Raw genomic sequence first — 26,612 nt, 5'->3', positions numbered from 1 at the left:
CGCGGCAGCCGCCTCACGGGCCCGCGCGGCCGAGCAGACCCGCCCTCTGGGGCGGGGTAGTGGGCGGTACTCGTTCGGCATTGGCTACCCGCACCGCGGCCAGCGCGCGAGTCGTGCGTTGTCCTCGCGGCGACCGTGGAAAGGCGGCAGAGTGGCAGCCGACGCAGATGCGCCGCCGGGTCTCTGCGCCCGCCGCTGGCGGCGCCGAGGCAGCTGACCAGCCCGAAGATGAGGCGCGGTGACTCGGCGCGTGCCGGGTAACAGGCGGTTCCGCCCCGCCCCGCCCCGTCCCCTCGGGCCGCTCCTCCTCAGCGGCCGCGGGCCCGCCCCGCCGGCCGCGCCACACTGCGGGGAGCAGCGCTGGCCGGCGGCGCACGGCAGCTCGGCTGCACGGCGGCGCCCCCCCTGGTACCTGGGAGGCGCTGGCTCGTAGCCCCGGGGCAGGCCGCGGCGCTCTGGGCGGGGGCGCGGCCGCCCCCCGCCGTGCCGGATTTTTGCTCTCCGGACGAGCCGGAGGGAAGCTGAGGGCCGGGTGGTTACGTTCTCGCTCCCCAGTTTCAGACGTGTTAGTTCGTGTGGGACTGAGCTGCGGCACGGCTACCGCTGGGCGCCTGCGCTGGGGTCGCCGGCGCTGGGCCTCGAGGAGCATGCAGCCGGCACCAGCCGGCGGGGAGCGGCCCCCCGGTCCCCGAGCCGCGGGGTGTCTCTGCTCCTTGTCCCGGGTGGTGGGCGCCGCGTGAAGCCCAGGCGCGTGGCTACGAGCTGGCTGGCAGCAAAGAAGCTGGAGCGAGAGGCCGGCCCGGTTTTGAGGCGTCTCCTGGGTAAGAGAGGCCTAACTAGTGCAACAGCAGTATCATATCAGTATTGAAGAGGAGGCCGCGGCGGCCAATGGACAAATTTGCCTCAGCATGGATTCTGATCGACCAAGTCCCTGTAAGCCTACTTTGTGTTCCGTGCTCCAGTGCTTTTCTGTTACTTCCTCGCCAGAATTAAGATGTTGAGAAGAGGTAAGGATGTTAGGGTTGTCTGCAAATCTATTGCTGAGTTAAGTGAAAGGGCATTTTAAGATAAATTAAATGTAAACAAACACCTGACCCTAAGGAATCATCACCTCAATAGATTGATCTCGCTGGACCTGAGGGTGTTGAACACAAATACTGATGAAAGGCCAAAGGGACAAAGTGCTCTGAGGGCATGTAAATGTGTATTTAAATACATGCATTAACACAACCCAAAAGTCTTATTTGTATTTTTCTTCAATGTAAAAGGAGACATGTTAGTTATTTTCCTCTCGGTGATTTTGCATAGGTAGAACCGTAAAAGTAGACTGCTGTTTTTTGAATGCGTATGTTTGTACGGAAGACAAATATGTCAGTCCCAGCCATGAAGGAGCATTATATTAATTTTGCAGTGCTGCTTATTACTGTAAGTAGGCCTACTTCTCTTTTTTTACTTTGCTAAGTGCAAGTGCTGCTTAATAGTAAGCGGACTTAAATTTTCTTTTGCTAAATACTCTTCAAAGGCTCAGACATCTTGAGAACACACTGTCTGATCTTAATGCTGAAGATTTTGTTTCTTTGCCATTTACTAGGTAACATAATTGCTGCTTTGTTGGGTCAATACCTGCTTCCCATTTTTTTGCTATAATTCTCTATGCTCTTCCCAAACGAGAGAGAGTAGCAATTCATGTTGCAGCTCTTTGCTGAGAACTTGGGAGTCCGCAGCTCTTTTGCATGCTGTCACTACACAGTTTTTACAGTTGTTTTGGGGGCTGGGGAATACCAGACTCTCACTGCCAGAAAGTCTTTTGTAACTCAATGGAAGCTAACCTCTCCTGGTCCAACAGCTGTAGAAGTAGTCTTACATATGTCTAGATGTAACTGGATTGTTTAAACCATAGGTGTAAGGGAGGCAACTTGCAGAAGCAAGGCTCCTACTGTTCCTGCAAAATCATCTGGATTTTCTATTAATTTTAAATGGTGGTTTTGGAGAATTTTGAATTTTCAAACCTTGCCTGCGAAGGCATTTCTTTATCACTAAATTATATATATAATGGTTACAGTTCATGCCTGTGTAGAATCTGTGACAAGCGTGCAAATGCTGTCAGTTTATTATTGCAGTTGCTCTGGTCAAAGCTTTTGCTATTACCCCAGAATGGTTGAGGTTGGAAGGAACCTCTGGAGGTCATCTGGTCCAACCCCCCTGCTCAAGGAGGGCCACCTAGCAGATTCCCATAGTCTTTCATGGAGGCTTTGCTGCAGTTGAAATAAAGTGAAGGTGTTTGGGATAGAGTATCAGATTCCAGGAACATTAATGAAAACTGCAAAGTTGAAAGCAAGATTTTTCTAAGAAGATTAGATTTTGTATTTGTATCCTGTGAATTCTGGTTCCTTTATTTACTATTTCAAGCAAAGCGTAAGTGAGATATCTAATTTATTGGGACCTACAATCATATTTCTAGAAATAAATTTGCATAATCAGAAAAAAAATATACCTTGCATCTCAGTAGTATTTTTAGGTGTCACAGTTAATTTGACCCTGGTAACTCATGAGAATGCAGTCAAGTTGACAGCAGATTTCTGTTTCAGACACTTCTTTGCCAGGGATGGGAACATTTATTTTCTGATATTCTAGATCATTCTTGTTTTGTATATGTGAGAGTTTTGATTTTCAGATTGATTAAATTGTTTTAAGTACTTTGATTCACCTTAACAACCTTTCTGAAAGTAGTATTTCATTTAAAAATGGAAGTTAGTAGAATTTTATAAAATGAGTAGTAATGAGTTTACTACACAGTATTATAGTACTAACTAGGAATCTGAGAGTTTGCCACATATTGACTGGTTTTTGACTGTCATTATACGCTTTGCATTTCAATCTGAGTAAACTTTTGTAATGAGATTAAAAACTCATCTTGTTGGTCAGAAAAGATGTTTCCAGACTGATTTATTTCTCTCTCATGCTTTGAATGGAGTTGAGATTAATTGACCTGTGTAATAGATGGTAGTGGCACAAACAGGTGCTGCCATGGTTGTAACTGATGCAAAACGGTGTGGGATCAGAGCTGGATAATGAATATATCAGTAGGCTGAAATTACCATTTAGACTTTGCTCCTGTATGTAAGAATAAGGTTACATCAACAAGCAAGGCAAACTAGATTATTTTGTCTTTATGATTCCTGCTGCAAAAGAAGAATTATATTACCATTTCATAATCTTTTCTCCCTCTGTGTTAGAAAGGGCTTATTCTATGTAAAGAGATGGTGGTAGGACATTGGTGCTGAAACATGCCAAGTCATTATCGCCTTCCCCATGGAGATGTTGAAAATTCGGTTACAGGATGCTAAAGGAGTGGGCAACTGAATATTTATTCGTCATCCTCACAGAGTACGTGTTTGGTTCAAGTATGTATTTTTAAATATTAATTATTTGATACTTCTGCTAAAAATTTACTCTTACACTTTAATGCAAAACTTTAAAGCTCTAAGTGTTGTGGCAGGTGACATTGTTTCAGGTTGTGCCTTTGATTCTTGAGGGCTATAGTCAATGTAGGTCATTTTTGATACATAGCACATGGGTCCGGGAAGGCGGGGGGGAGGGCAGAGAGAATTCTTGCAATGAGAAAGGGTGGAAAGTGGGTTATTGATGTCTTCAGTGCTAGTACTTCACCTTTGTGAGGTACGGGTTAGTAACTGCTACTTTTCATCAGAAACTGCATGAGTGAATGGAGATACTGTTATGCATGGTGGCAAAAACATCAAATATTCCACCGTCAGCTTTAGTGAGGGATGAGGAAGTGCAAGAACCGTATTTTCAGGAGAAAACTTAAGGAAACAGGTTACTTTCTGCTTCATTTCAGCATCACAGTACCTTGTGAGTAAAGTCTGCTGTTCAGTACCTGGTGGAAAGTTTGTAAATACCACCCCACTGCTAACTAAAGTGTGTAATGTCAAACCTGATGTGCTGAGAAGAAGAATGGCACACTCCTAGCAACTGGGTTCATGCACACAGAGGCCATTAAAAGACTTCACAAGTCATAGGGCCATCTTGCCAAGATAGGACATTTCTTACTTTCTTTTTAATACTTTTCATATTAGCTATGGAATGCTATGTAAATTTAACATGTGCTTCTCTTAGGACTGTTCCTTTTTCTGTCATCTCTCTCTTATTTGCACACTGAACAGTATAGGAGACTATAAAAATTAAAAAAAAAAAAAAAAGAAGAAACAAAAAAAGCCCTGCCCTATTGATTTTTCCTAACTGGTTATGTAGTTGTCTCTGGATGCTGTTAACAGTAGCCCCTAAAATGAACTCTTCACAATAGTTCCCTGCTTGACTCTGGGCTTAACTATGGAATGGCACCTCGTGCTGGTCCATAAAAAGCAATTGAGGGAAACTCTTGGGAAGGCAGATAAAACAGTTTTAAGGTCTAACTGGCACTTGCTAGCACTATGAGGCTTTTCCCAAGAAGAAATACTGATGATTTCTGTAACACACAGCCTTTTAAAAGGTCAAAGAATATATAGTAGATGTATGCAACAGGTCTCCCACGCAAACAAAACTGGAACTTTATGTTAATATCAACAAAAGCAGGAGTATGTTAGTAGGTGTGTCATTGATTTTTGCTTTCTTCTGATTTTGCTGGAAGCAAAAATAAACAGAACGACAGAAAAATAAAAGATCTATGCCAACAGCTGGATGTACAGTGGCTCTGAAGGTTATCAGCAGGTTAATTGTCCATGGGCACAGTGGCAATCTTTGAGTATAGTTGGCGGTTCAAGTTGGGCATAACAAGTTGGCCTTCATCTTCCTGCCTCAAGCAGTTGTGTGGGTCTGTTACTTGCCAAAACTATAAGCAAATCTCTGCCTGAACACCTGAAAGAGCATGAATGCCGCTCTGCTAATGTGAACCTTTGGATAAATCTGTTCCACTTCATATTCCATTCATATTCCACTTTAAAAGTGAAAATTGTTTTTCGTAAAAGCACATTTGCAATCACAGAACAGCGAAGAGCTGTAGTGAAGTAACCCACTTTACAAGGCTAAACACAGGGCTGGGAAGGAGTGAAAGAAGACAAAGCTTTTGGTAGTGATTTGACATATTAGTGGCATATATTATCTGAAAATTGTATTTAGTAGGGCTTTGAATCTTCAGTGTATCTACACAGAGCTGCAAATTCTTAGCTCTGAAAGAGTTTTGCCTTTTTTATGTTACATATTGTTAAAAATCTTTTTACTACCATTTAACTTATTTATACACTGAGATTATTTTTTTCCCTGGCAGCATTTGTCAAGACATGCAGAATGGTAGTGCTGTTCCTCAATCAAGGAAGCATGGAGGATTTTATTTTTTGTCAGCTATGTTCATGCCTTCATTGTAGTCTTGCTGTCTTGTCTACAGTACTCCTGCATCAGCAGAGGTCACATTTATTTGAGCAGGGTCAGTTTAATCAAACTGTGATTTCACCACTACTGTTGTAGGTAGCAGAGATGAGGGACAAAGTTGCAATTCTGTCACTGGATTCTGTAAGCTCTGCTACTTTGTTTTCGAATCACTTAAACCAGGTGGAAACTAGCTCTCATCCTCAGGGATTGGTCTGGTGCAATCATAGCTTGCCACAGAGTCATCAGGTCTAATGAAACAGTAGCACTCACGGGGGAAAGCGAGGGGGGGAATCTCAGTGAAAAGGAAACATTTGTTAGTTTACGTTTATTTCCTTATTCCTGGGTCTGTGCTTCTCACCTGTGCATGTTCAGCACATAGGTTGGGGCTCGGCTCACTTTTCCACTCACAAGGGACCAGCTGACCTGTGTGGGGAAAAAGAGGTTTTTTCTGAGTTTCACTTTAAGTTTGATGGTATTACACTCCCCTTCTGGAGAACAGAGTAGCAAGACTTGAAGCTTCACTGATTCTTCAGTGCTCACAGAGAAAGAAGTTTTTCAAACAATGTACTTCAACAGAAAAGAGAGGCTTACTCCACTAGTGCAGACATGAAAAAGTATGCCTAATGAACACAGGTCTGGACAACAGTGGTGATGACAGATCTACAGAGTAGATAAGCAAACTGTATGGGCTTGGTCTCTGTTGACTACGCTGAAGCTAGGGTCCTCAAAAAATCTAATATTACATATATGGAAAAATACTATTGCTAATATGAAGGCTGTAAGTATATGTCAAAATCTAATTAAAATGTTCAATACTAAGAGTCTGCATTGCCTTTTTTAACACTGACATATGTCAGATGTTTTGTCTCTGAGCATCTCTTCACAAAATACCTGGGATTTATGAGCAAAGGCTTATACATACACATAGTCATTTCTCGTTCTTCCCCAAAGTAGATTGCAGGTGGGTTCCAAAATACAAACTTGCGGTCCTATGATTGTGCTTTTGTGCATGTCACAGAATATGCAGTTAATTGAAGTAAACAGTGATATGTCTTTAGAATAAAACTTTGTGCACACCAATTTGCAAACCTGTTATGAAATACACTTTTATTTATATTTCATTATGAGCACAGAAGTACATTTTGACCACATTCTGCTGGAATCTTACATGTTACAGAGCTTCTGTGGCTTAGTGCAATAGTTTGTCCTAACCTTCTCATGAACACAGTCGCTATAATCAGTGTTACATTTACCACACTTGCAGCTCACAGCCACAGGGTAGGAATAATAAGGGATGGTGTGATGAGGACAGCCCGGAATCAGTGCTGTTTGATACAACATCTCTTTATATGTGCACACGTTCTGGGACAGAGCACTTTTGAGTAGCAGCTTCTTGCCATTGCTGTCCTACAAAGAAAAAAGAAGTGCATTGTTTCACTGAAGCATACATGAGTGTCAGATGACTTCCTCTGAGGTTTTCTTAAACATACAGAAAGCAAACCTCTTTACGCCTAGACTGGCTCTGGTATTTTCAGTGTACTTCTGTTCCAAACTGTAATTTTGAATCTGCATGTGATTGTGGCTCTCTACCCCTGTAGATATGTTCATCTTGCTTTTATGGTTTTAACTAATCTGTGTGGCTGATAGCGCTAACAGTGCTTTGTAATCTGTGTTGGCTACCTACTGACCATGGTGGAACTTCAAATGATATGTTGAACAGTGAAGCTCAAGCGTAGTGTTTAGCATGCCTGCATGCGAGATATTCTCCGCAGCTAGCTGTAGTAACAGTAGGGGGAGTAGAAGTTAGCCAGGTCGTTTACATTAGAGTGACTAAATATAATCTGCCTCTCACCTGGTCCATCCTGACCCCACAAAGTGACTACAGAGACTCTGCAGTGACAGCAGCATTCAGCTCTCTGCTGTGCCACTGGTTTTATAAACTCTGTAGTTCCAGAGGCTTGGCATTTCTCATCCATACCTTCGCAAAAAGCTAACTTGAAAACATGATGATTTTTCTGACTGTGACAAACACTGTTAGAATTGGATCATTTACACACAATTTTCCAGTGAGAACAGGCACTTGTTTTGCAGTGATGGCAGTTATAGAGACAACTGCCTAAAACAGAGTAACACCTTGTACCCGAGTCATGCAAAATCCAGCGCAGATGGTGGTGTTGATGGCCAGGCAGTAGGCACATTCCCTTTTCTCCACATGGATTATATACTCAGAAGGAGCACAAAGTGATGCTGTTCGACCAAAAGTCAGGCCAAAGAGGAGAGACATCACAAAGAAGGGACTCATGCTAGATGGGAGGAAAAACAAACAAAGTAAACCCTAATTAAAATTAGATATACCTTCCAGCTCTTTTCTCAGAATCTGACAAGAACACTTATGATAGTCACAGACTAGAAGTAATCTTAATTTTTTTAGCTACAGCCTGACAAATTCTTTCCAGTATCTCAGACATTTAATTGAAATACTACTAACCACTAAACAGAAAAGAAGGGTAAACAGGCCATTAACAACATATAACAAATTCACTTTTTCCCCCACTAAAGCATATTTCATGGAACTTTTCACTAATAAGTGATAAAATGCTGACACAGAAAAATAACAGAAGCTAAAGGATTTGAAAATGTGATGTGTGAGAGAACATGAGCTCTAGAATTAAGCAGAGATGCTAAAACAATCTTACTGGTTTAAAAATTATTTTTAAAAGAAAGCATCTTGTAAAATGTTCAAGAGAGAAAAAGAAACAGCTGTGCATATCAGGCATACCACTGTATTTGTTTTACTTTCCAGTTGGCTTAGAGGCATGATGAAATGGGAACACTGCCAAGAATTAAATAATAGGTTCAAGCAAATTACAATAAAGAACATCAGGAAAGAGTTCAAATCAATGAATCCCCACTTTATCTGTCTGTTGTGCTGACCTCATTTCTCAGACCTGCTAGGGGATACTGAGAACAAAGCTTTGATTAGCTCTGAGACAATTCCAGGGTCTACTCTATAGCTTCTAAACTACAAACTTAAAATGACAGTGTCTATAAACATATGGACATCACCCTCTAGTCTCTTCCAGCTGTCAGTTTCCCATAGCAAAAGCCATTCATGACACAGTCTGGTTTACCCTGTAGCTGCAACAATGCAAGTCTGGAGAGACCAACCTCGTCAGCTGAATTCTTCCCTATTACAGGAACCTGATTCTGCCTTGAGCTGGGAGAGACAGTGACCCAGCACAAGCTCTGTGTGTGCTTTATACTCTCCAGGCTAATTCCAGGCTGATCTTACTGTTTATATAATTGCATCTGAATTGCTGCTTTCTTATCGCAAAGTCATCTATTGAAAATTCATACTGAACCACAAAGCAAATGTGATAGGAACAAATGTGTCCATAATATCCTAACCTGGAAACTGGAGCTGAAAATCTAATTATTTTAACAGTCATTCCCTTCTCAGGCTTTTAAACTAACCACTGCTTCTAAAAAGTTATTACTGATTAATTTAATCACTACATAGGACAGCAACATCATGACAGGAAGGCTAGCATGGAAGTGGAGTCATCCTGAATCACATGTGGCTAATTCTACACCTATGTTTTTCAGAATTTTTATGATGTCTGGTTCACTCAGTTTGCTTGTCACCTGGCAGGCACAACTCAGACACAGTCCTATACATGTAAAGTAACAAATCTCAAGTCAAAACCTTCTCACTATGCTTATTCACTGCAGCTCTGTTAACACCTACCCTTTCAGCAAATCACTTAACTGCCATTTGGACTTTGATCTGATGTATGTCTTATGCAGGTCAAATACATTCTTACTTTACGTAGCCATAAGAAATATGATGAACTTGAGTTTGAGCTGGTAAACATTGTCACTTTGGGCTGTTGGAGTAGTGATCCAGTCAGTCCCGACAGGTGTTTAGCTAATTCCTGAATAATATTGTCTCCTTTTCCTGTGGTTTTGGACTGCTGCACACAGCTTTGTGTCCTGGACTAATTCTCCAAGGTTTTTTTTTTTTTTTTTGATAAAATGACAGAGTTCTTGTTCTATTAAGACTAGCCAAATGATTTCTGTTTTCATGGGCTCTTTAATTAGGGGTTAATTTCTACCATATAACTTCTCAGGAATTGAATACAACTCTTTCTGGCTTAAGGATGTGAGCAGAGTATTAATTGTGCTCTCAGTAACATCTGTCCATCTACACTTAGGGACAGAAGTGTAACACTTATTTTGCTACTGCTCCAGTATATTATTTAACTCTATATTTGTCTGACGTATTTTAAATGCAATTAAACATACAGGCTATACAAGTATACACATGCATACACCTATATGTACATGATATGTATATATACACCCACATCCTATATACACATATACACTACATACATATGTATGAGTTTTGTTGTTTATAACTTTAATTACAGAAAAGAATGCTTGTTCTTGGAAAAATCTTAACCTTAAATCTTAATCTCCACTCTCAAAGGAGACAACGATCTAGAAAGGAAAAGGAAACAATTCATAAAACTAAATCCCAAAGAGGACAAAATTTCCCAAAATAAGAATAAAAAATAGCATTCCTAAAGCAAGAATATCGCATGTGACCCTTGCATGCATAGCTGAAGTAGGTAATGCTGATTCTTTTCTCTAAAGATTTCACAGTGATTTACAAGCACAGCTTTAGGCAATTGGAGGTGACTGGTTCTGACAGGAAGAACACCACATCCACATTTAAATTGTCCTCAACATATGCTATAAGAGCATAGGCAGAGGACAGATCAGAATATGAAGACATATATCCTTTGCTGCTTTAAAGTGCTAATTTCTCTGATTTGAGCAAAATGGGTGTATCTAGGTGGGGGAAAATTCAGATTAGGGTAAAAAACGATGAAGAATTTGCTTTAAGAGGATATAGGGAAATGTCTGCAAACATCAATAGCAAAGAAAAAAATGTAACAATGCTTGGAAGTCTATCATAGTGAAGATGAAAAAGAGAATGCAACAATAGAACTATAGCAACAAAAAAAGAGGAAAATAACACTCACTGTTAGAAGTGAGAAAATGTAGAACACTCATAAGGGAAGCTGGAGACTAGGAAATAAACTTCTGTCAGTACAGAGGCCAACTGTAATGTCAAGGCGCATTACTAGATGAAGACAAGCTGTTGATGCAAAGTGCAAAGTCTTCAGTAGGTACATGTGCATTTGAAAATGTAGTGGCTGAACAATCAACATACATATTTGCAACAAAAATTATTAAATAAATTGTATAAGGAGTAAATATTTTCAAATCAACATCATTAGCTAGCTAATGCTAATTTCAAGAAGTCTTGGAGTACTAAGGAAATTTCAAAACATTAAGAAAAGCACTAATATTATGCCAATATTTAAGGAGAGTATGTTGACCCAGGTAGCTCTCAACAAGCTAGCCTGACAGCTATCCTTGATAAATCAGGTGAAGTAACAGAAAGTTGATACAGGATTTGAGCAATAAAGAATTAAGGGATGAGAACATAATTAATGCCCGTCAAGATGGTCATAAAATAGGTCATGCCACACAAACATGATTTCATTCTTTGAGGTCATTACAAATTTGGTTGTTAAGGCAACTACATAGATGCAATGTCCTTAGTTCCATCTGTCCAGAGCCCTACTGTCATGAAGATTGAGAGCTATTAGGCAGAGTCAAATGTGGTATATGCTGAATGTTTGGAATTATTAGTCACTGGAGCAGGTAGTATAATTTCAGCAGTGCATTTATGCACTGCAACTTTTTTACCCAGCGTCTGAATGCACTGCAGTGCATTACAGAAAAATCTGACCAGGTATTAAGAATGAAAATTAATGTATCTGGAAGCACAATAAATTAGTCTGAGTGAAACTTGAGACTTGTGACTACTGCTGCTCATACTTAGGTTAGCTCCACAATGATATGGACACAGAACTTCTTGGCTACTACCTTTTCTTTGCTGGCATCATGTTAGCCTGCCCATCTGTCAGAGATGCACTAAACATCACCAGAGTGATATACACATTCATATCTCTTCAGTATTTTACACAAACTATGAAGCTGGTAGAAAAACTTTTCCTTGATTGGCCTTCTGGATGTGACCATAGAGTTCATCCACTACTGACCTCTCTGAACACTTGATGGGAGTCAGATCCCACTACCTGCTGGGGACAGCAAGACAAAAGACTGTGGCAGGACAACGAAGTCCACTGTGGCAATCTGTGAGTGCCCAAGTCTTCTTTCATACAGTTTCCTAAAATCCATAGTTAAAAGTCTGATGCTTATGGATCCATTTCTTTGGCTGCCCCCCTGCTGACCTGCAAACTATTCAGTGGTAGAAATTTTTAATGTGCTTTTACAGCCATCAGCTTTGTAGCCCTGTTCTGGAACAGCCAGTTACACTTTTAATTATTTATATTTAACCTTTCTGTTAACTAAACCAATCCATTCACTGACATCAGTTATTTTACACTTTCATTAAGTGAAAGATAGTATGCTGATGTTCTACAAGAAGTGTTTTAAGTGACCTCTCAATTTAGTAATCATGAAATTATTGGGTTCATTACCCAGGAATCTCTGTAATGGGCTAGAGAAATTCAGTGCATACCAGAAACTTATACGTAAAACTAATATAATAGGATTCTCTGTCACTGACCAATGCCTAAGATAAAAGGAACAATGAGGAAAAGTTATCACACATTATTCCTACTCACTCTTCCCCTGTTAGTAGTAAAACTCAGTGAAAACTTTGTGATCTTGTGAGAAGGTTAAATTATAGAGCAGAGTAAGTCTTGTTTCCACTGCATACATAGCTGTAGATATTAAAATAAAAACATGTCCATGCTTGCAAACAACAGAGAATTAGAAGCTATGCTGATGAAAAATAGACAAAGCCAACCAGATTTCTAAAAGATTAGTATTCTGTTAGAGGAATTATTTCCAACCCCATACTGTTGCAGACCTCCACTGATAAAAGGAAACAAGATCCTAGTATGCTGCCATAGAAACAAGTGGTTTTGCCAGGTTTTGCATTTAAACAGACTGTGGCTGCTGAATTTTTCAAAGCTAATCTGTCTATTGCAAGTCTCTCTCTGTAATAGCTTGAAACATAGCTCTCATCTGTTAAATTTATAGATTCACAGGTGACCACTCTTCTCTTTCTTTCCTAGGATTAGCTGCAGCATTTCCTATCAACCACAGATTAAAATAGCAATTCTCTTTATTGCATATCATATGCCCACGATCTCCATTTATGGTCTGAAAATACTTCATAATCCTATTTGCTGTTCGGCTCGTATGATAGACCACTCTGTATTTGGTTTCATTTCTTTGGAAAGTGCTAGATATTTCTGTTATTCTAAGATATACAATCACTACACTGAGGAGACAATTAAAAAAAAAAAGCCAAACAACAACTGCAAAGACAAGCCAGAAGCCTTCTGCAATGTTACTAAGGATGAATGACTATACCTACCCAATGTCATAAGGATTTTAAGGGATAAAAGTCACAGACACTTTCCGGTTTCTAAGGGGTGTATTGTTCTCCTGATTTGACTGGCAACCTGATAAGCAGTCAGTTGGTAATCAGACAAGGTCTTCACTGATGAAGTTCTGGTGTGGAGACTTGACACTATGCATGCACAATTGACTTTTTCTAGATCAGAATTGAAGCTAATTATATATGCTCAGTATGAACATCAGGGTATGTTTCTGTTTCTCCTTTTAGGCTTTGGGCATGCAGTCCTGTCAGATGCTGTTCTTACCCAACACACATTCCTGTCTTAGGCACTCACACGCCCACCTGAAAAAGAAGTGTCTACCACAGCTATGACAGACTGAAGCCCACCAAAGTGAATGCCTCCCAATAAGGAAGCCACTCTAAGATTCCAGCTAAAAAATAAAATGGCTATAAGGAAGGAAAAAAGGGAGACTGTTCTTCCTCATGAACACTTCCCCTGCAATATACTCCTGGTAGAAGCAAAGTAAACTAAATTAGATACTTTGATATCTAGAGACAGAAAAGGTTGTAGGAATAACACAGTTATTTGTACTAGGTTTTTTTTTTTCTTATTAGAGACATATAACTCCTGTAGCAATTAAAAAAAAATCATTTTAGCTGAGAAATTTTAAGGAATATTATTATTACCGTTTTAGAAATAGTTGTCCTTCATAATAACTATCACACATACCTGAGTATTTTTTAAATGCGTCTTTTTAATCACGATTTTAATATCTTCCTTACATATGCTTGGGGAAAACTGTTTAAAGTGATTCTTCCAGTACAGTGTCTGATTCTGAAATAGCTACTTCTTAAAGCCACTGTGAAGTAAGATCAGCAACTGCCGACTTGTAATGTTCCCCTTCCTCTCATGTGACCTAGTTAGTCTCAACCAGGTGAGGTCAGCACTAGTGTGGGCAGACTGACTAATCTCTGAGGCCAGCGCAGCTTCCCTCGTTTCCATGGAGACTCTCCAGTGTTTCGCCCAGCCCTTGAGGGAGGTGGTGGAGAGCCCGAACGAGGAGGCACCTGCTACGACATCGGGTCTGTTTGCTCAGCAGTGCCTGCGAGCCCATAGACTCCTGCATTTGTCAGCTGGGGTGAGTCTAAAAGAGCGATTTTCTTAAGATCTGTTCTTATTTTCTTCATTCTAGAATGAAGCTTTTAATCAAAACAAATTGTAAAATACCATTTGGGAATAACTATCAGTACTGTCGAGTGACAATTACAGTGTATCTGGAAGTGCTTGCATATGCTAATCCTGGACTGTAGTTTTAAATTCTGGCAGTGGTTACATGCTTCTTTTTTAAGTTAGATACAAAATGGGATTTTCTCAAGTTGTCAAAATAAACATGTCGTCTGATTTTAAATCCTTGTAATATTGTATCAAGCGTTCTAACAATTCTAGACTATTCCAGTTCATTACACAGCATGTAATAAAAAACTGTTGCTACAATATGCTGTGCATTTAACAACAAAGAAAACAGACCAGAGAAAGGTATTTTTGCACCACTTACTGGTGGTGTCAAACAACTAAGAGGAGGATAGGGGGAAGGCCTTTCTTTATACAGTGCTACCACAAGGTATCAGTCTTGCTGAATCTCTCAGTATTACCCAGTATAGAAGTTAAATGCACATACTAGGTAATAACACGCGTTGGAACATTCATTTAGAAAATTCAATGTTTGAGTGAACCCCCAACACTCTGTACTAATGAAATTACAAGCTAACAATTTTGAAATTTCCTGTGTTTAATAAAGCCATGATGGACAAATGATACTGACTTGACATTTGAATATTTTATGAGAGATCCAAGATGAGCATTAGAATAGGTAAATGTTTGTTATTTGTCTTCTCAGACTTAGAACGGAATTTTCAATTCAACTTTTTAGGCTTTCCCCTCTTCTGCTTTTGTTTTAGGCTGTTGTAACAAACAGGTGTACTAAAAAGTTATTACTTATAACTTAGAAAGAAAATTTATTTATTTATTTATTTAAATAAATAAATTAATTAATTAATTTATTAAATTTATTAAATTTAAATAAATAAATAAATAAATTTATTTATTTATTTCTTAGATAGAAAATATAATTCTCAGTTAAAAGCAAGTATCTGCACCAGAAATTTGAGATCAGACATTAAACATATGGCCAAGATAAGTTTTTCAATTGAATCAGCTCTTTTTTAAATACATACATTCTACAATCTATAGACCCAGGGCTACTCAGTTATCCAGTAACTAAATTAAAGGAAAACTAGTATTTGTTCCCAAGGCAATTCAGAAAAAGAGGAATGAGCAGATTAAACAAAGACAAATAAACTCGCTCCTGAACAAGAAAAGTGAGGCAATGTAATGAATGGAATTCAACCTATGCGTTTTCCAATCCTTTTCACTTCTTGTTACCTTATGGCAAAGCACTTTGTTCAGTCCAAAGATTATGTATTTCTTATAAAAGAGACCATACAAACAAAGACACAAAGTGGATCTGGAAAAACAATAACAACAAGTTTTACAGCATTCAGTAATTCAGCTAATGTCAATCAAACCAAGGTGCAAAATGCAGCTATCAGCTGGAATACAAAAAGTATCAGAACAGAATGGATAGAAGCAGTTCCTCTGCTTTAATAACCACATCACACCTGGCACATGTTGTGTCTCACACTATTCACCATACTAAGAAGTCCTCAGGTACACAAAGCTCAAGTTGGTTGTCACTCTGCCACGTACATTTTTGTCATTGAAAAGATCTGTGAATAAAGCAACATCAGAAACGCTCAAACCAAGCAATCAGCTTTTCACAACCATACAGTAAATTTCTTGAACCTCTGGCTCCAAGTCATGGTGGTGGTGCAGCCACACCTAGGCCATGTGCTGCCTGAATGACACATCAGGATAAGCCCTACACACCTTGGGAAAACCTCTCATTGTGCTCTTATCTTGGTGGCAAACGCAGTAGCCTGGAGCTGGGGTGCCCAGGCATCCCCTGGTCACACCTTGGCCACATGTTGCCTGAATTGTCTAACAGAATGACTCAGCACGAATTGTGGCCAGAGATGAAAGTATTGACCACAGCCAATCATCCTGAGCTCCTACAAATAGCGATCCAAAGGTGAGACCCTTTGAACTTTCCAGGACCACAGTTGGCTGTGTGATGCAGGATCTCCCCCTGAGCTGGGACGCCTCTCAGGGTAGATTTCATGAGGATGTCATCTGACGACAATTTCTTGAGGACTCAGAGGCCTGATTTCACAAGGTTCACCGTCTGTTGATGAATGCCAGCACATAACAGTGAATAATCCATGAAACTCACAAAAAAGGAAATATTAATCACAGGTTAACATGTGCGTGCACACAGTTTGGTCCAGAACTATTTGCCTGTCTGTGTGCAGTCTGATTCAGAATTATTTGTCTGCCTGTGTGTGTGATTTAGTTTGACCTTCATCTGTGTGTATAACCCTGATGTAAATTTTGGGTGACCCTTGCCATTTTAGAATCTTTAATTAAGTCATTATTTTGATTGTAACACCTTTCATTGAATCACTCTGTTAAACTGGGTGATGATTAAGTGCTGATAATAATTATACAACATAATCTTGTGATCTGTCTCAAAAATATTAACAAATCCTAAACTGCTGTTAAACCAAACCTGTGTAACAAAATCTTATTTGCAACAAATTCCTTGCTATTATCAAATCTTTAACTAAATCACTATTTGATTGTAATAAATTCCATTGAATCACTCTGTTGAATTGGCTGATGATTAAGTGCTGTCAATAATTATGCAACATAATCTTGTGATCTGTCTCAAAAATATTAATAAATCCTAAACTGTTGCTAAACCAGAGCTCTGTAACAAAACCATATTCGTCACAATCATACAACCCAGGCTTCAGGTAGATGTCACTACATATGACGGCAGTGTTTCCTTGAATTGTTGGGGCCAGACCTATTTATTTTAGTTGAAGCCACGGTACTGATGAAGAGCTCTACCAAGGACTTGATGACAATGTGAAAGTCTGAAGGACTAGGACATACCGTTCTGTGAATAGGGGTGTTGAAGAGGTGAGAGCAGGAAAGTGACAGCATCTGCCTTAGAAAAAAAGGAAAATATTTAAAGTAGCAGAGAAAAATAAAATTGCATGCATGGTAAATAAGGATAACAGGAAGAAAGAAATCAGACGTGGTAGGTCAGACCGTTGCTCACCCTCCTTGAAGAAGTATTTGACAGAAAAGGAACTGGACAACTGTGTTAGCAATATTACAGAGGAAAGTTATAATATATACCAACATTTCCAAATGCTTTCTTTACGTTAAGGTAACATGATATTTACAAACTTCCTGTTGGAAGCTGCAAGTCCTCAGCTGCTCTGTTGAAAGAAGTAATAAATTGGTATCTGCAGTCATTATCAATTATGTTCTCGCTTGGAAGATGCATTATACCTCAGACACTGAAGGCCATATCCTCCTTAAAATTGATTAGTAAAGACCCAGAGTAAAAAGAAATGTGACAAATACATCATGTACATATATTTCACCTGAAATAGCATTGAAAAAAAGGAAATACTCTGTTTATTCAATAACTACATGTATTGGCACAGGTTAATATACATTTTAAAACTCTGTGAAAAAGGCATTTAGAAATAAGCTTATCTTGCTAATACTTTTAAATAAAGTATATATATAAATATACATATATAAAACTTTACTTGTAGCAAATGGGACTAGTCAATAACAAATATCATGGCTAACGTCAGAACATACCCTTTAAAAGTTTAATAAAATTCCACAGATAAAAACATCAATATTCACTACTATTAATAGCTGCTAAGTAGTAGCTTTCAGTTTTTACTTTTCTGAATTGTGTGCTACCTGAAGGATTCACAAACCAAAGCACATGCATTTATTGATTTTCATTTGACTTTCCTATGCAAACTGGATTAATGTCTAACATAAAGTTGCTTGTTTTTTCAATTTTACTATATGTAGTCCATTCACAGAAACAGGCATAGTATGAAGCAAATGTGATTTTTACTTCTGTCCTAGTTGATTACGCTTCCTGTAAGCTTTCTATAGTGGTACTAACAGAATTTTTGTAATTTTGCAGATGATTTGTACAACACACCATGACACACTTATGATATCAGGAAGATTATATGATGAACCATGGATTCACAGCCCTGCCACTACAGTACTGGAAAATAATGAAGTCTTACTGATTACCATTTGAGTCTAGATGTGGGCAGTAAAATTTTTACCTGTTCAAGTGGAAAGACTTTTGTTCGCCTTCAAGACATTATAATTACCACAAAACTCACTGTGACATGCAGAAACTCTTAAAATAGCTACCTAGCATTTCTAATTCTTACTGCTTAAATTTCTTGTAATTTCTTCTCCTACAGTGTCAAATACTGTACATATACCACTATACTGGAAATCATGTTTGGTACATATGAATTTATTTTTCATGTAAAGGCTCAATGAACAATCACTTAAATCCTATTTTTTATAGTAAGGCATTCAAATATCACATATTCTGGAATCAGCAAAGCTATGAATGTGGGTAGGCTAGGCTTGATGTGGATTTTGAATCTTAACATCAACATTGCAAAATTATAGTTCATGGATCTATATGTGAGACATAGCTGAGAAGAGTAGATAGTAGAAGTGTCATTATACTTACCAACAACTGGAATTTTAATTTTTGATTTCTCAGTAACTAGCTTAGGAGTCAAGTCTGCGTATCTGTTGAAGACATCCACAACAGCAGCAGTCAAATTAGAAATATGCTATGTTGAAATGAAGTAACAAACCTTGGCAGGTATTTAGATCTTGTATAAAACACCACCGCCTATTAAAATAAATTACAAACTGCACATATATATTGCGTTTCCAGTGACTGTATTTTCCTTTTCCTGAAAGTAGCTGAAGAGATATCAGTAAGGAACATACGGAATGAAAATGAAGAATAACTGACTTGGCGTGACATTCTCTGTATCCAGTCAAAAAATAAATTAAAAATTAATCTCTAAATTGGAGACACATGGATTTGACAAGTGGGCTACTCCATGGGTAAGGAATTGGCTGGATGGTTGCACTCAGAAGAGTTGCAGTCAATGGCTCAATGTCCAAGTGGAGACCAGTGATGAGTGGCGTTGCTCAGGGGTCCGTACTGGGGCTGGTGCTGTTTAACATCTTTGTTGGTGACATGGACAGTGGGATCAAGTGCACCCTCAGCAAGTTTGCCGATAACACCAAGCTGAGTGGTGCGGTTGACACGCTGGAGGGAAAGGATGCCATCCAGAGGGACCTGGAAAGGCTTGAGAGATGGGCCCGTGTGAACCTCATGAAGTTCAACCAGGCCAACTGTAAGTACCCTGGGCTGCATCCTCAGCAGCGTGGGCAGCAGGTCAAGGGATTCTGCCCCTCTGCTCTGCTCTGGCAAGAGCCCACCTGGAGTCCTGCGTGCAGCTCTGGAGCCCTGAGCGCAGGACAGACCTGGAGCTGTTGGAGCAGGGCTGGAGGAGGCCACAGCAGTGATCCGAGGGCTGGAACCCCTCTGCTGGGAGGAAAGGCTGGGAGAGCTAAGGCTGTTCAGCCTGGAGAAGAGAAGGCTCCAGGGAGACCTTAGAGCAGCCTGCCAGTACCTGGCAGAGGCCTACAAGAAAGCTGGAGAGGAACTTTTTACAAGGGGTGTAAGGGGTGATGGCTTTAAACTGAAAGAGGGTAGATTTACATTAGATACAAGGAAGAAATTCTTCACTCTGAGGGTGGTGAGGCTGTGGCCCAGGCTGCCCAGAGAAGCTGTGGCTGCCCCCTCCCTGGCAATGTCCAAGGCCACGTTGGACAAGGCTTGGAGACCCCCAGTCTGGTGGAAGGGGTCCCTGCCCATGGCAAGGGTGGTTGGAACTGGATGATCTTTATTGTCCCTGCCAACACAAACCGTTCTATTTTATTATTATATGATAAGTAATTAATGTATCTGGGAGAGGTTTAAATGGATTATTTTATACTGCTTACAGTAAAATAATCTTTCTTGGAAAGAACAGGCATCTGGAATTTTTGTGTTATAAGCAGCTTCTGTTCTTTGTTTGGTCTAATTTACACTATTTAAGCAGATATAATATAAAAACTCAATATTCCACAAACATATCAAATGACTTTCCAGCAATAAAAGTTATTCTAACTTCTCGAAAATTTGCTTGCATAAAGATTCCATTTCCAAATATGGAGAAAAAAGCCAGTATATTCTTTCAGATCTTTGGAGAATATTTGTCAGTTACATGTAACAAAAAAATCATTAATATCACTCCACAGCAGATAAGGCATAAGGAACCCAAACTACTAGCCTATACATAAAATCGCTACGCAGAAAGAATGCAGTACATGTATTTTGCTACCTGCTTTAGGTGAATCCAGGATTTTGATTTTTCATAATATTTCAAGATGTACCGTTTTTTTTTTTTTGTTATCTGTAGGCTCTGAAGCAGGTTTTTGTTGTTGCTGTGGAACTAGGATTAATGCAGAAATATATGTTATTCTAAACTATTCTTACACACGCATGGCAGAAGCTGTTAGTCCTTAGGAAGGCTGCTTGGTGATTTATATCTGTCTTCTAATACATAAAGCAACAACAGTCGGACCCACACTTTACATTTCAGATAAACAATTTAATGACATCTTAACATTGTTTTTACGATTGTGAAACACGTGCATGTTTTATTCCTTATAAAACCAAAGTAATTCTATTGAAAATCCAATTTTAAAAAATTCAAAACTGTTTTAACATACTGAAATAGGAACTACTGAAAACAAAACAGTCTAAAATGACAGTTCTGACAACATCTAAAATGAATTAAAAAGCAAGATGACTTCAGGTAAAAGTGCATACATTTTAACAGCTTCAGTATTTCTTTTGCTAAATAATATCCTTTTGTGAATTATGTATGAAGAAAAAGAGAGTAAATTTAAAAGAACAAAACTGAATTTCTTTAAAGCCAGTATTTCTAATGCCACTGTTTTTTTCTTTTTGAAACAGCTGTCTATGTAGTTATACTTATTTCTAAATTTTAAAAATAGGCTAATTTTTGTCCCAACTTTTTATAGTATAGAGAATGGAATGTAGAAAATGCTCTGCAGGTTCATGTAGTTATGTATCTATAAAGTTCATGTGTATAAAGGAAATTAATGTAGTATTAAACATAGTGAGTATGGCAGAAAAATGCAACAACGTACTAACTGTGAAAGAACAATAATACTGTGGTTGTACTAATCAAATAATGCTAGGGCACTAGTCATTTTTTCATTTTAAGTAAACAGCTTTTCAGCTTCTTTAAGTTTTCTTTTCCTGTCTATTCTAGAAACTGCAGTCCATCCAGCCTCTCGCATTTTTCTCATGGTTGTAAGTTTCAGAACAGAGCCTGGAGTTTTCACATTTGATGTAGCTGGTTTCTAAGAAGAAAAATAAAGCCATCCATTAATTTCTATAACTAATTTGATAAACTTCATTTTGATCTGAAGAAAAGCTAAGGTACCTTTTTTGGTGTCATGGCATATAACTTTGAAGCTTGAGGATAATCTTTGTACAATTTTTTAAACATTTCTTCCTCCGAGACTATGCTCTTAAAAATAAAAAATTTACTTAGTCACACTAGATTAAAAAACAGATTTTCTTTCCCCTTAGGAATATTATAGTATGGGAAAAAAACAAAGTTAAGATGTTACTATGAAGCCTGAACAGATCAATAGAAACAATGTAAAAAAACATTATAAAAGTTAATATATAGTTTTGTATAAGTGGTACTCTGTCATACAGTTACTAATTATGTACATACAATTCCGGAAAGAACCAATGAAATACAAATATACATAATAAATACTGTCTTGGATACAGAACCCCCCATGCTTTATATACATTCTTAGATACAGCAGTGTGTAGAAATTAACTGTTACTTGTTTTCTGATTTTTACCAGGAGGTCACTGTGTTCAGAGCTATCTGACTGAGCATCCAGCTGTAGAAGCACTTTTTGCTTTTTCCTGATGTGCTGTTCTGAGTGCAGATTTGTACTTTCACTTTCCAGGCTATGTATTGGAGGAGTCTTTATAATATATGTCTGGGAAAGAAAAAGATTGCATTTAAAATTAAATTTTCAGTGGTAATTATAGAATCTAAAACCAAACTCATAACCCAGTTTACGGACTGAGTATCCAGGAAGACACTAGAGAGTTACGGTGGAACAATCATCTGTCTGTCCACAACATAATGCAAAGACCCAAAACAAACAAACAAAAAAACCAAAAAACCCCACATCAAAAAACCCAAAAAAACCCCCACATACTTTTTGTTGCCAAACAAGGAGAATGAACAGGAAGCTGTGGAAGAACTGAGTTTTATGGCACACTATATCTAACTTCTTTGTGCTTATCTGCAGAAATTCAGGTTGTTCTGAACTGTAGTCACTACATGCAGACTGTAACTAACATTTGAGAAAATGCAAACAAACAGATCTGCACAAAAAACTTTCAAAAAAGATGTTGATAGTCATACCAAGAACAAAATTATTTTTACTTAAATAGTTCTTTGACTAGAAGTTAAACTTCTCAAAAACACTGCAATAGAACAATGCAATCATTTTTTAGAAAGGATAACATAAAAATGGTAGTTGCTGCTATTGTTAAGATAAAATATCACGTGAGCTTCTGACAGGGTAGAAGCATAGGTTTTACAGTTATGACAAAGCAGTCAGGATTACTTTGACAATTTTTGCAGCTACATAAGCTATTTTTTGTTCCATGGAGAAGAATGTGCCTTTACAAACAGTCAACACTTTTAAGATGAAGTAAAAGAATTCTAGAGACATTATTAAATTCACAGTCCCTCTAGAAAAGGAATTGTTACTGATCAATGATAACTGACAAGTTAAGTAACGGAGCAAGGTAAATTGCACACAGTGAGAGCCCAAACACAAACTGCTTTCTAATATTACTGTGAAACACTTTTTTTTTGTGGCTATCTGCCTTTTAAACCCCTGCTTATCACAACAAGAAAAATAAATAAGCATCTACAGACAAGTAAGAAATACAGTCAGAAAAATAAAACAAGAACAGTCCACTGGTATGAGTTACAGACCTTTAATGATGGACTACCCAAGGGACTTTCTGCAGATACTGAAGCAGGCAGTTTTTTCTTTTCCATCATGTTGACTTTTATAGGAGTATCATATGGAGGCTTTTTATTTTTTACATTAACAGATGCACAGTTCAGATCTAAATGAGGTTTAGGAGTCTCAGAAAAATGAGTCTGTATTTTCTAAAATTAAAAAAAAGTTTAAATTAAAAACATTTCAATGTCTTTTGTCGAGTGTATGTAATTTATCATGGAACTTCAATTAGATTCAATTAATCTTCAAAAATATTAAATATCACCAGATTCTAAAATTAATTAAGGTCATAGCTACCTTGTGCTTCTTTTCATTTTCAGGAACCATATTTTGGATGGGTTCTTTTGTAAGATTCTCCTAAAAAGAGTAATGTGATAGGAAGTAAATATTTTATTTTAATTCAGTTGTTGAAAATCTTCTTGGTGTAATTACAGAACACAGTCCACAATTATACTCTATTACAAAGTTGACACTAATATATGACCCAGATTTAGTAAAACTGCAGCACTGAAAAGACATTACTTTTCTACTCAATTCCTTTTCTTCTACAACTTCACCCATCTGTGCTAAGGAACCTACATACCATCCCTTTTTAATGAGAAAATAGGATGCAATTTTTATCGCAGCTGGATTTAAAAGAGAAAGAGCTCTATTTTCTAGTTATTATTTCACGCAAGAAACTGGAAGTATTCTTGTTTATTGAAGTAAACGTTCCTTCACTGTCTTTTACCAGCTGAAGAATTAGCAATCACAAAATCACAGAATGGTTAAGCTTGGAATGGACCTCTGGAGATCGTCTAGTTTAACATCCCTGTTCACAGCAGAGTGAGCTGGAGTAGGTTGATCAGGACTGTGTTCAACAGGGTTTTGAATGCCTCCAGGCATGGAGACTCCACAAACTCTTTGGGCAACCTGTTCCTGTATTTTATCACCCTTACTGTAATAGTTTTTTCTTGTGTTTAATTGGTATTTCTTGTACTTCATTTTGTTCCCATTGCCTCTTGTCCTTTCACTGGATACCACTCAGAAAGTCCACCTTCTTTACTCACTCCCGCGAGGTATTTATACACGCTGATAATGTGCCCCTGAGCTTCCTCTTCTTGAGGCTGAACTACCCTAGCTCTTTCGGTCCCTCTTCTGTCAGATGCTGCACTACCTGAATGATCCTCATGGCCTTTTGCTGCATTTGCTCCGGTATGCCCATGTCTGTCTTGTACTGGGCAGCGCAGAACTGGAAATAATACTCTAAATGTGGTCTCACCAGGGCTGAGTACAGGAAAAGGATCAGCTCCCTTGACCTACCAGCAACACTATTCCTAACGCAGCCTAAGATGCTGAGCACATTTCTGGCTCGTGTTCAGCTTGCTGTTTCCCAGAACCCCAGGGCTTTTCCTGCAAAGCTGCTTTCAAGCCTATCAGCCCCAAACCTGTAACGGTTTTAAAAGCTATTGCTTCCCCAGTGCAGGACTTTGCTGTTAAACCTAATGGGATTCCTGTTCACCCATGTCTCCAGCCTGTCCAGATCTCTCTGAAAGACAGCATAACTGCCTGCTCAATCAAAGCAACCATTTCTCCCTCTTCCATATCATCTGCAAATTTGCCGAGGCTGCACTCTGTCCCATCATCTATGTAATTAACGAAGATGTTAAGCAGTATTGGACCCAGAATCAACCCCACTAGTACATTACTAGTGACTGGCCTTCAGCTGGACTTCATGCCATATTAACTGCAATCCCTTAAGCCCAGCAGCTCAGCCAGTTTTCAATTTACTTTGCTGTCCACTCACCTACCCCATACTTTATCAGTTTGCCTGTAAGGATGTTATGAGAGACAGTGCTGAAGCCTTACCAAGGCTGAGACAAACACGCAGTGTTCTCCCCTTATCTGCCAAATCAGTCATCTTATCACAGAAGGGAATCAGGTTGGTTAAATACAATTGTCCCTTTATATAAGTCTATGCTGACTACCCCCAATCACCTTCTTGTCCTTTATATGTTTGGAAATGGTTTCCAGGATTATTTGTTCCACCAGCTTTCCAGGGACTGAGGTGAGGCTGACTAGCCTACACTTCACCAGATCCTCCTTCTTGCCCTTCTTGAAGTTAGGGTGACATTTGCTTTCTAGTCCTCGGGAAGCTCTGCCAGTCACCATGACTTTTTGAAGATAATCGAGAGTGGTCTTGCAATGATACTGGCCACCCCCCCTCATACCCTCTTATGGGTGTACCTTACCAGATCCCATGGACTTATATATGTCCAGGTTGTTTAAAGATTCCCTAACCTGATCCTCCTCCACCAAAGGTAAGTCTTCTTTTCTGGGTCCCATTGAGTACTACAGCCTTTTCCTTGTCCTTTGTCATCAGAACACCTGCCACATTTGGCAGCAGGTCCTGTAGAAGCCTTTGTTATTGCCCTTCACTTCTCTTGCCAGTTTTACCTCCAGATTGGCTTTGGCTTTCCTGACATCATCCCTGCAACCTTGGACAGTTCTTCACAGGGTTTCAGTTTCTCCCTGCTTCCCTCATACTTGCCAATTAAGGAGTAACGCAAAACATTCAGTACCACCAGAAATGAGACATAACGACTTCAGAGCACCAAGCTCTTGAAATCTGATGGCAAGTGAGATCAAGACCTAGAATCAAAAGTGCACTTCACAGGTGTCATTATTATAATGCATAAGACCAGGCCAAGCATGTCACCCATACTGCTACATCTAATAAAGAAAAATACCTTCTCTTCAATTTCTGCTTTAAGTTGTTCCTTAAGGGATGACAGTTCGCTTTTCAAACATGACAGCTCACTTTCCTAAAAACAATTAGATAAAGGATAGGGTTAACCATGCTTAACCTGGAAAAAAGAAAACAGTCCAAATGAGACAGTAATTAATAGAGATACTCATTATAAACAAAATAAAATTCCATTTGTTCAATTGAGGTAAATTATCCATAAAGTTAGCATGCTGGGAGGTATCTACAATTCATTTTCAGAATGATTCAATCACTAGAATAACAGATGATCAAAGAAGCAGCTACCAAACTAAAAAAAACCACCAAAAAACCAAAAAAATCCACAAAAAACAAACCCATGTAGACTTGAGTCACACCTCCTCCTATTAAAAAAATCTAACTTGACAAAAGCTCTGTGAAAAAATATTCTGTGAATGGAAATGTCAGAAAAATACTGCATTTTAAGTAGATGCTGTAGAACTACACTTTTGTGAAAGTCTTGAAGAGATGCTGGCTCTCAGAACATTTCTCAAAGCTAAGCTTCCCAGAAAGGAGAGAAGAAGAAAAAAAAAAAAAAACGAAGCAACTCTGGACTTGAAGCTTTGTTTTAGTTTGTTTTAAAAAGAGCAGAAGGACTACTAAGAAACAGGTATTTGACCACAACTGTTCAAGGTAATAAATCAAAACACTTGTGAGAACAGGGAGCTGAGGGGTGGAATCCAACTTTTTAGTACAAGTTTCTTATTCAGACAAAGAGGTTAGAACATGACACACTATCAGGAAAAGTAGACACAAAAGCACAACTACTCCCATTTATTTTTAGAAACATC

The 26,612-nt window shown here is 38.8% G+C and overlaps 2 protein-coding genes and 1 long non-coding RNA gene across 13 annotated transcripts in view; 1 reads left to right on the top strand and 2 right to left on the bottom strand.

Moving 5' to 3' along the window:
* The first annotated feature begins 382 nt into the window (after positions 1 to 382).
* On the top strand, positions 383 to 19,479 carry LOC142364132 (uncharacterized). Of its 3 annotated transcripts, none has more exons than XR_012766196.1 (4): positions 383 to 1,007; positions 3,237 to 3,387; positions 13,781 to 13,998; positions 18,004 to 19,479. It is a non-coding gene; the product is annotated as an uncharacterized LOC142364132 (long non-coding RNA). The 3 variants fall into 3 exon arrangements; XR_012766194.1 differs by having other exon boundaries at positions 13,127 to 13,998; XR_012766195.1 differs by having other exon boundaries at positions 3,237 to 3,404.
* Positions 6,494 to 10,706, bottom strand: TSHB (thyroid stimulating hormone subunit beta). Of its 2 annotated transcripts, XM_075442935.1 has the most exons (3): positions 10,437 to 10,706; positions 7,526 to 7,688; positions 6,499 to 6,792 (listed from the first exon to the last, which is right to left on the bottom strand). In XM_075442935.1, exons 2-3 carry the CDS (start codon positions 7,685 to 7,687, stop codon positions 6,550 to 6,552), a joined length of 405 nt encoding a protein of 134 aa, XP_075299050.1. In that variant the 5' UTR covers position 7,688; positions 10,437 to 10,706; the 3' UTR covers positions 6,499 to 6,549. The 2 variants fall into 2 exon arrangements, with proteins under 2 accessions (XP_009937333.1, XP_075299050.1); XM_009939031.2 differs by lacking the exon at positions 10,437 to 10,706 and having other exon boundaries at positions 6,494 to 6,792; positions 7,526 to 10,426.
* An 82-nt stretch (positions 19,480 to 19,561) lies between the features above and the next one.
* Positions 19,562 to 26,612, bottom strand: part of LOC104333520 (synaptonemal complex protein 1) — a 40,601-nt gene continuing 33,550 nt past the window's right edge. For 4 of the 8 annotated variants that reach the window (XM_075443080.1, XM_075443084.1, XM_075443087.1 and 1 more), the window contains 6 exons: positions 25,787 to 25,861; positions 23,355 to 23,414; positions 23,027 to 23,206; positions 21,867 to 22,010; positions 21,431 to 21,517; positions 19,564 to 21,347 (listed from right to left, as the gene is read on the bottom strand). In XM_075443080.1, the coding sequence (XP_075299195.1) occupies positions 21,204 to 21,347; positions 21,431 to 21,517; positions 21,867 to 22,010; positions 23,027 to 23,206; positions 23,355 to 23,414; positions 25,787 to 25,861 (690 nt within the window). In that variant the 3' untranslated portion in view covers positions 19,564 to 21,203. Of the gene's footprint in view, positions 21,348 to 21,430; positions 21,518 to 21,866; positions 22,011 to 23,026; positions 23,207 to 23,354; positions 23,415 to 25,786; positions 25,862 to 26,612 lie in introns of all 8 variants that reach the window. The other 4 variants (XM_075443086.1, XM_075443085.1, XM_075443088.1 and 1 more) reach the window with 3 other exon arrangements.

The sequence above is a fragment of the Opisthocomus hoazin genome, chromosome 25 (assembly GCF_030867145.1).
Source record: "Opisthocomus hoazin isolate bOpiHoa1 chromosome 25, bOpiHoa1.hap1, whole genome shotgun sequence".
Classification (NCBI taxonomy): Eukaryota; Metazoa; Chordata; class Aves; order Opisthocomiformes; family Opisthocomidae; genus Opisthocomus; species Opisthocomus hoazin.
Note: the sequence above shows the minus strand (reverse complement) of the source record. Positions and strands in the feature narration are given on the sequence as shown.

What these genes read in the sequence shown, in the direction of transcription:
- TSHB (XM_075442935.1), bottom strand. Translation starts at nt 7,687, where the DNA reads ATGAGTCCCTTCTTTGTGATGTCTCTCCTCTTTGGCCTGACTTTTGGT. An exon ending in CTGGATTTTGCATGACTCGG is followed by an intron (nt 6,793 to 7,525) that starts GTACAAGGTGTT and finishes TTTTCTTTGTAG; the next exon opens with GACAGCAATGGCAAGAAGCT.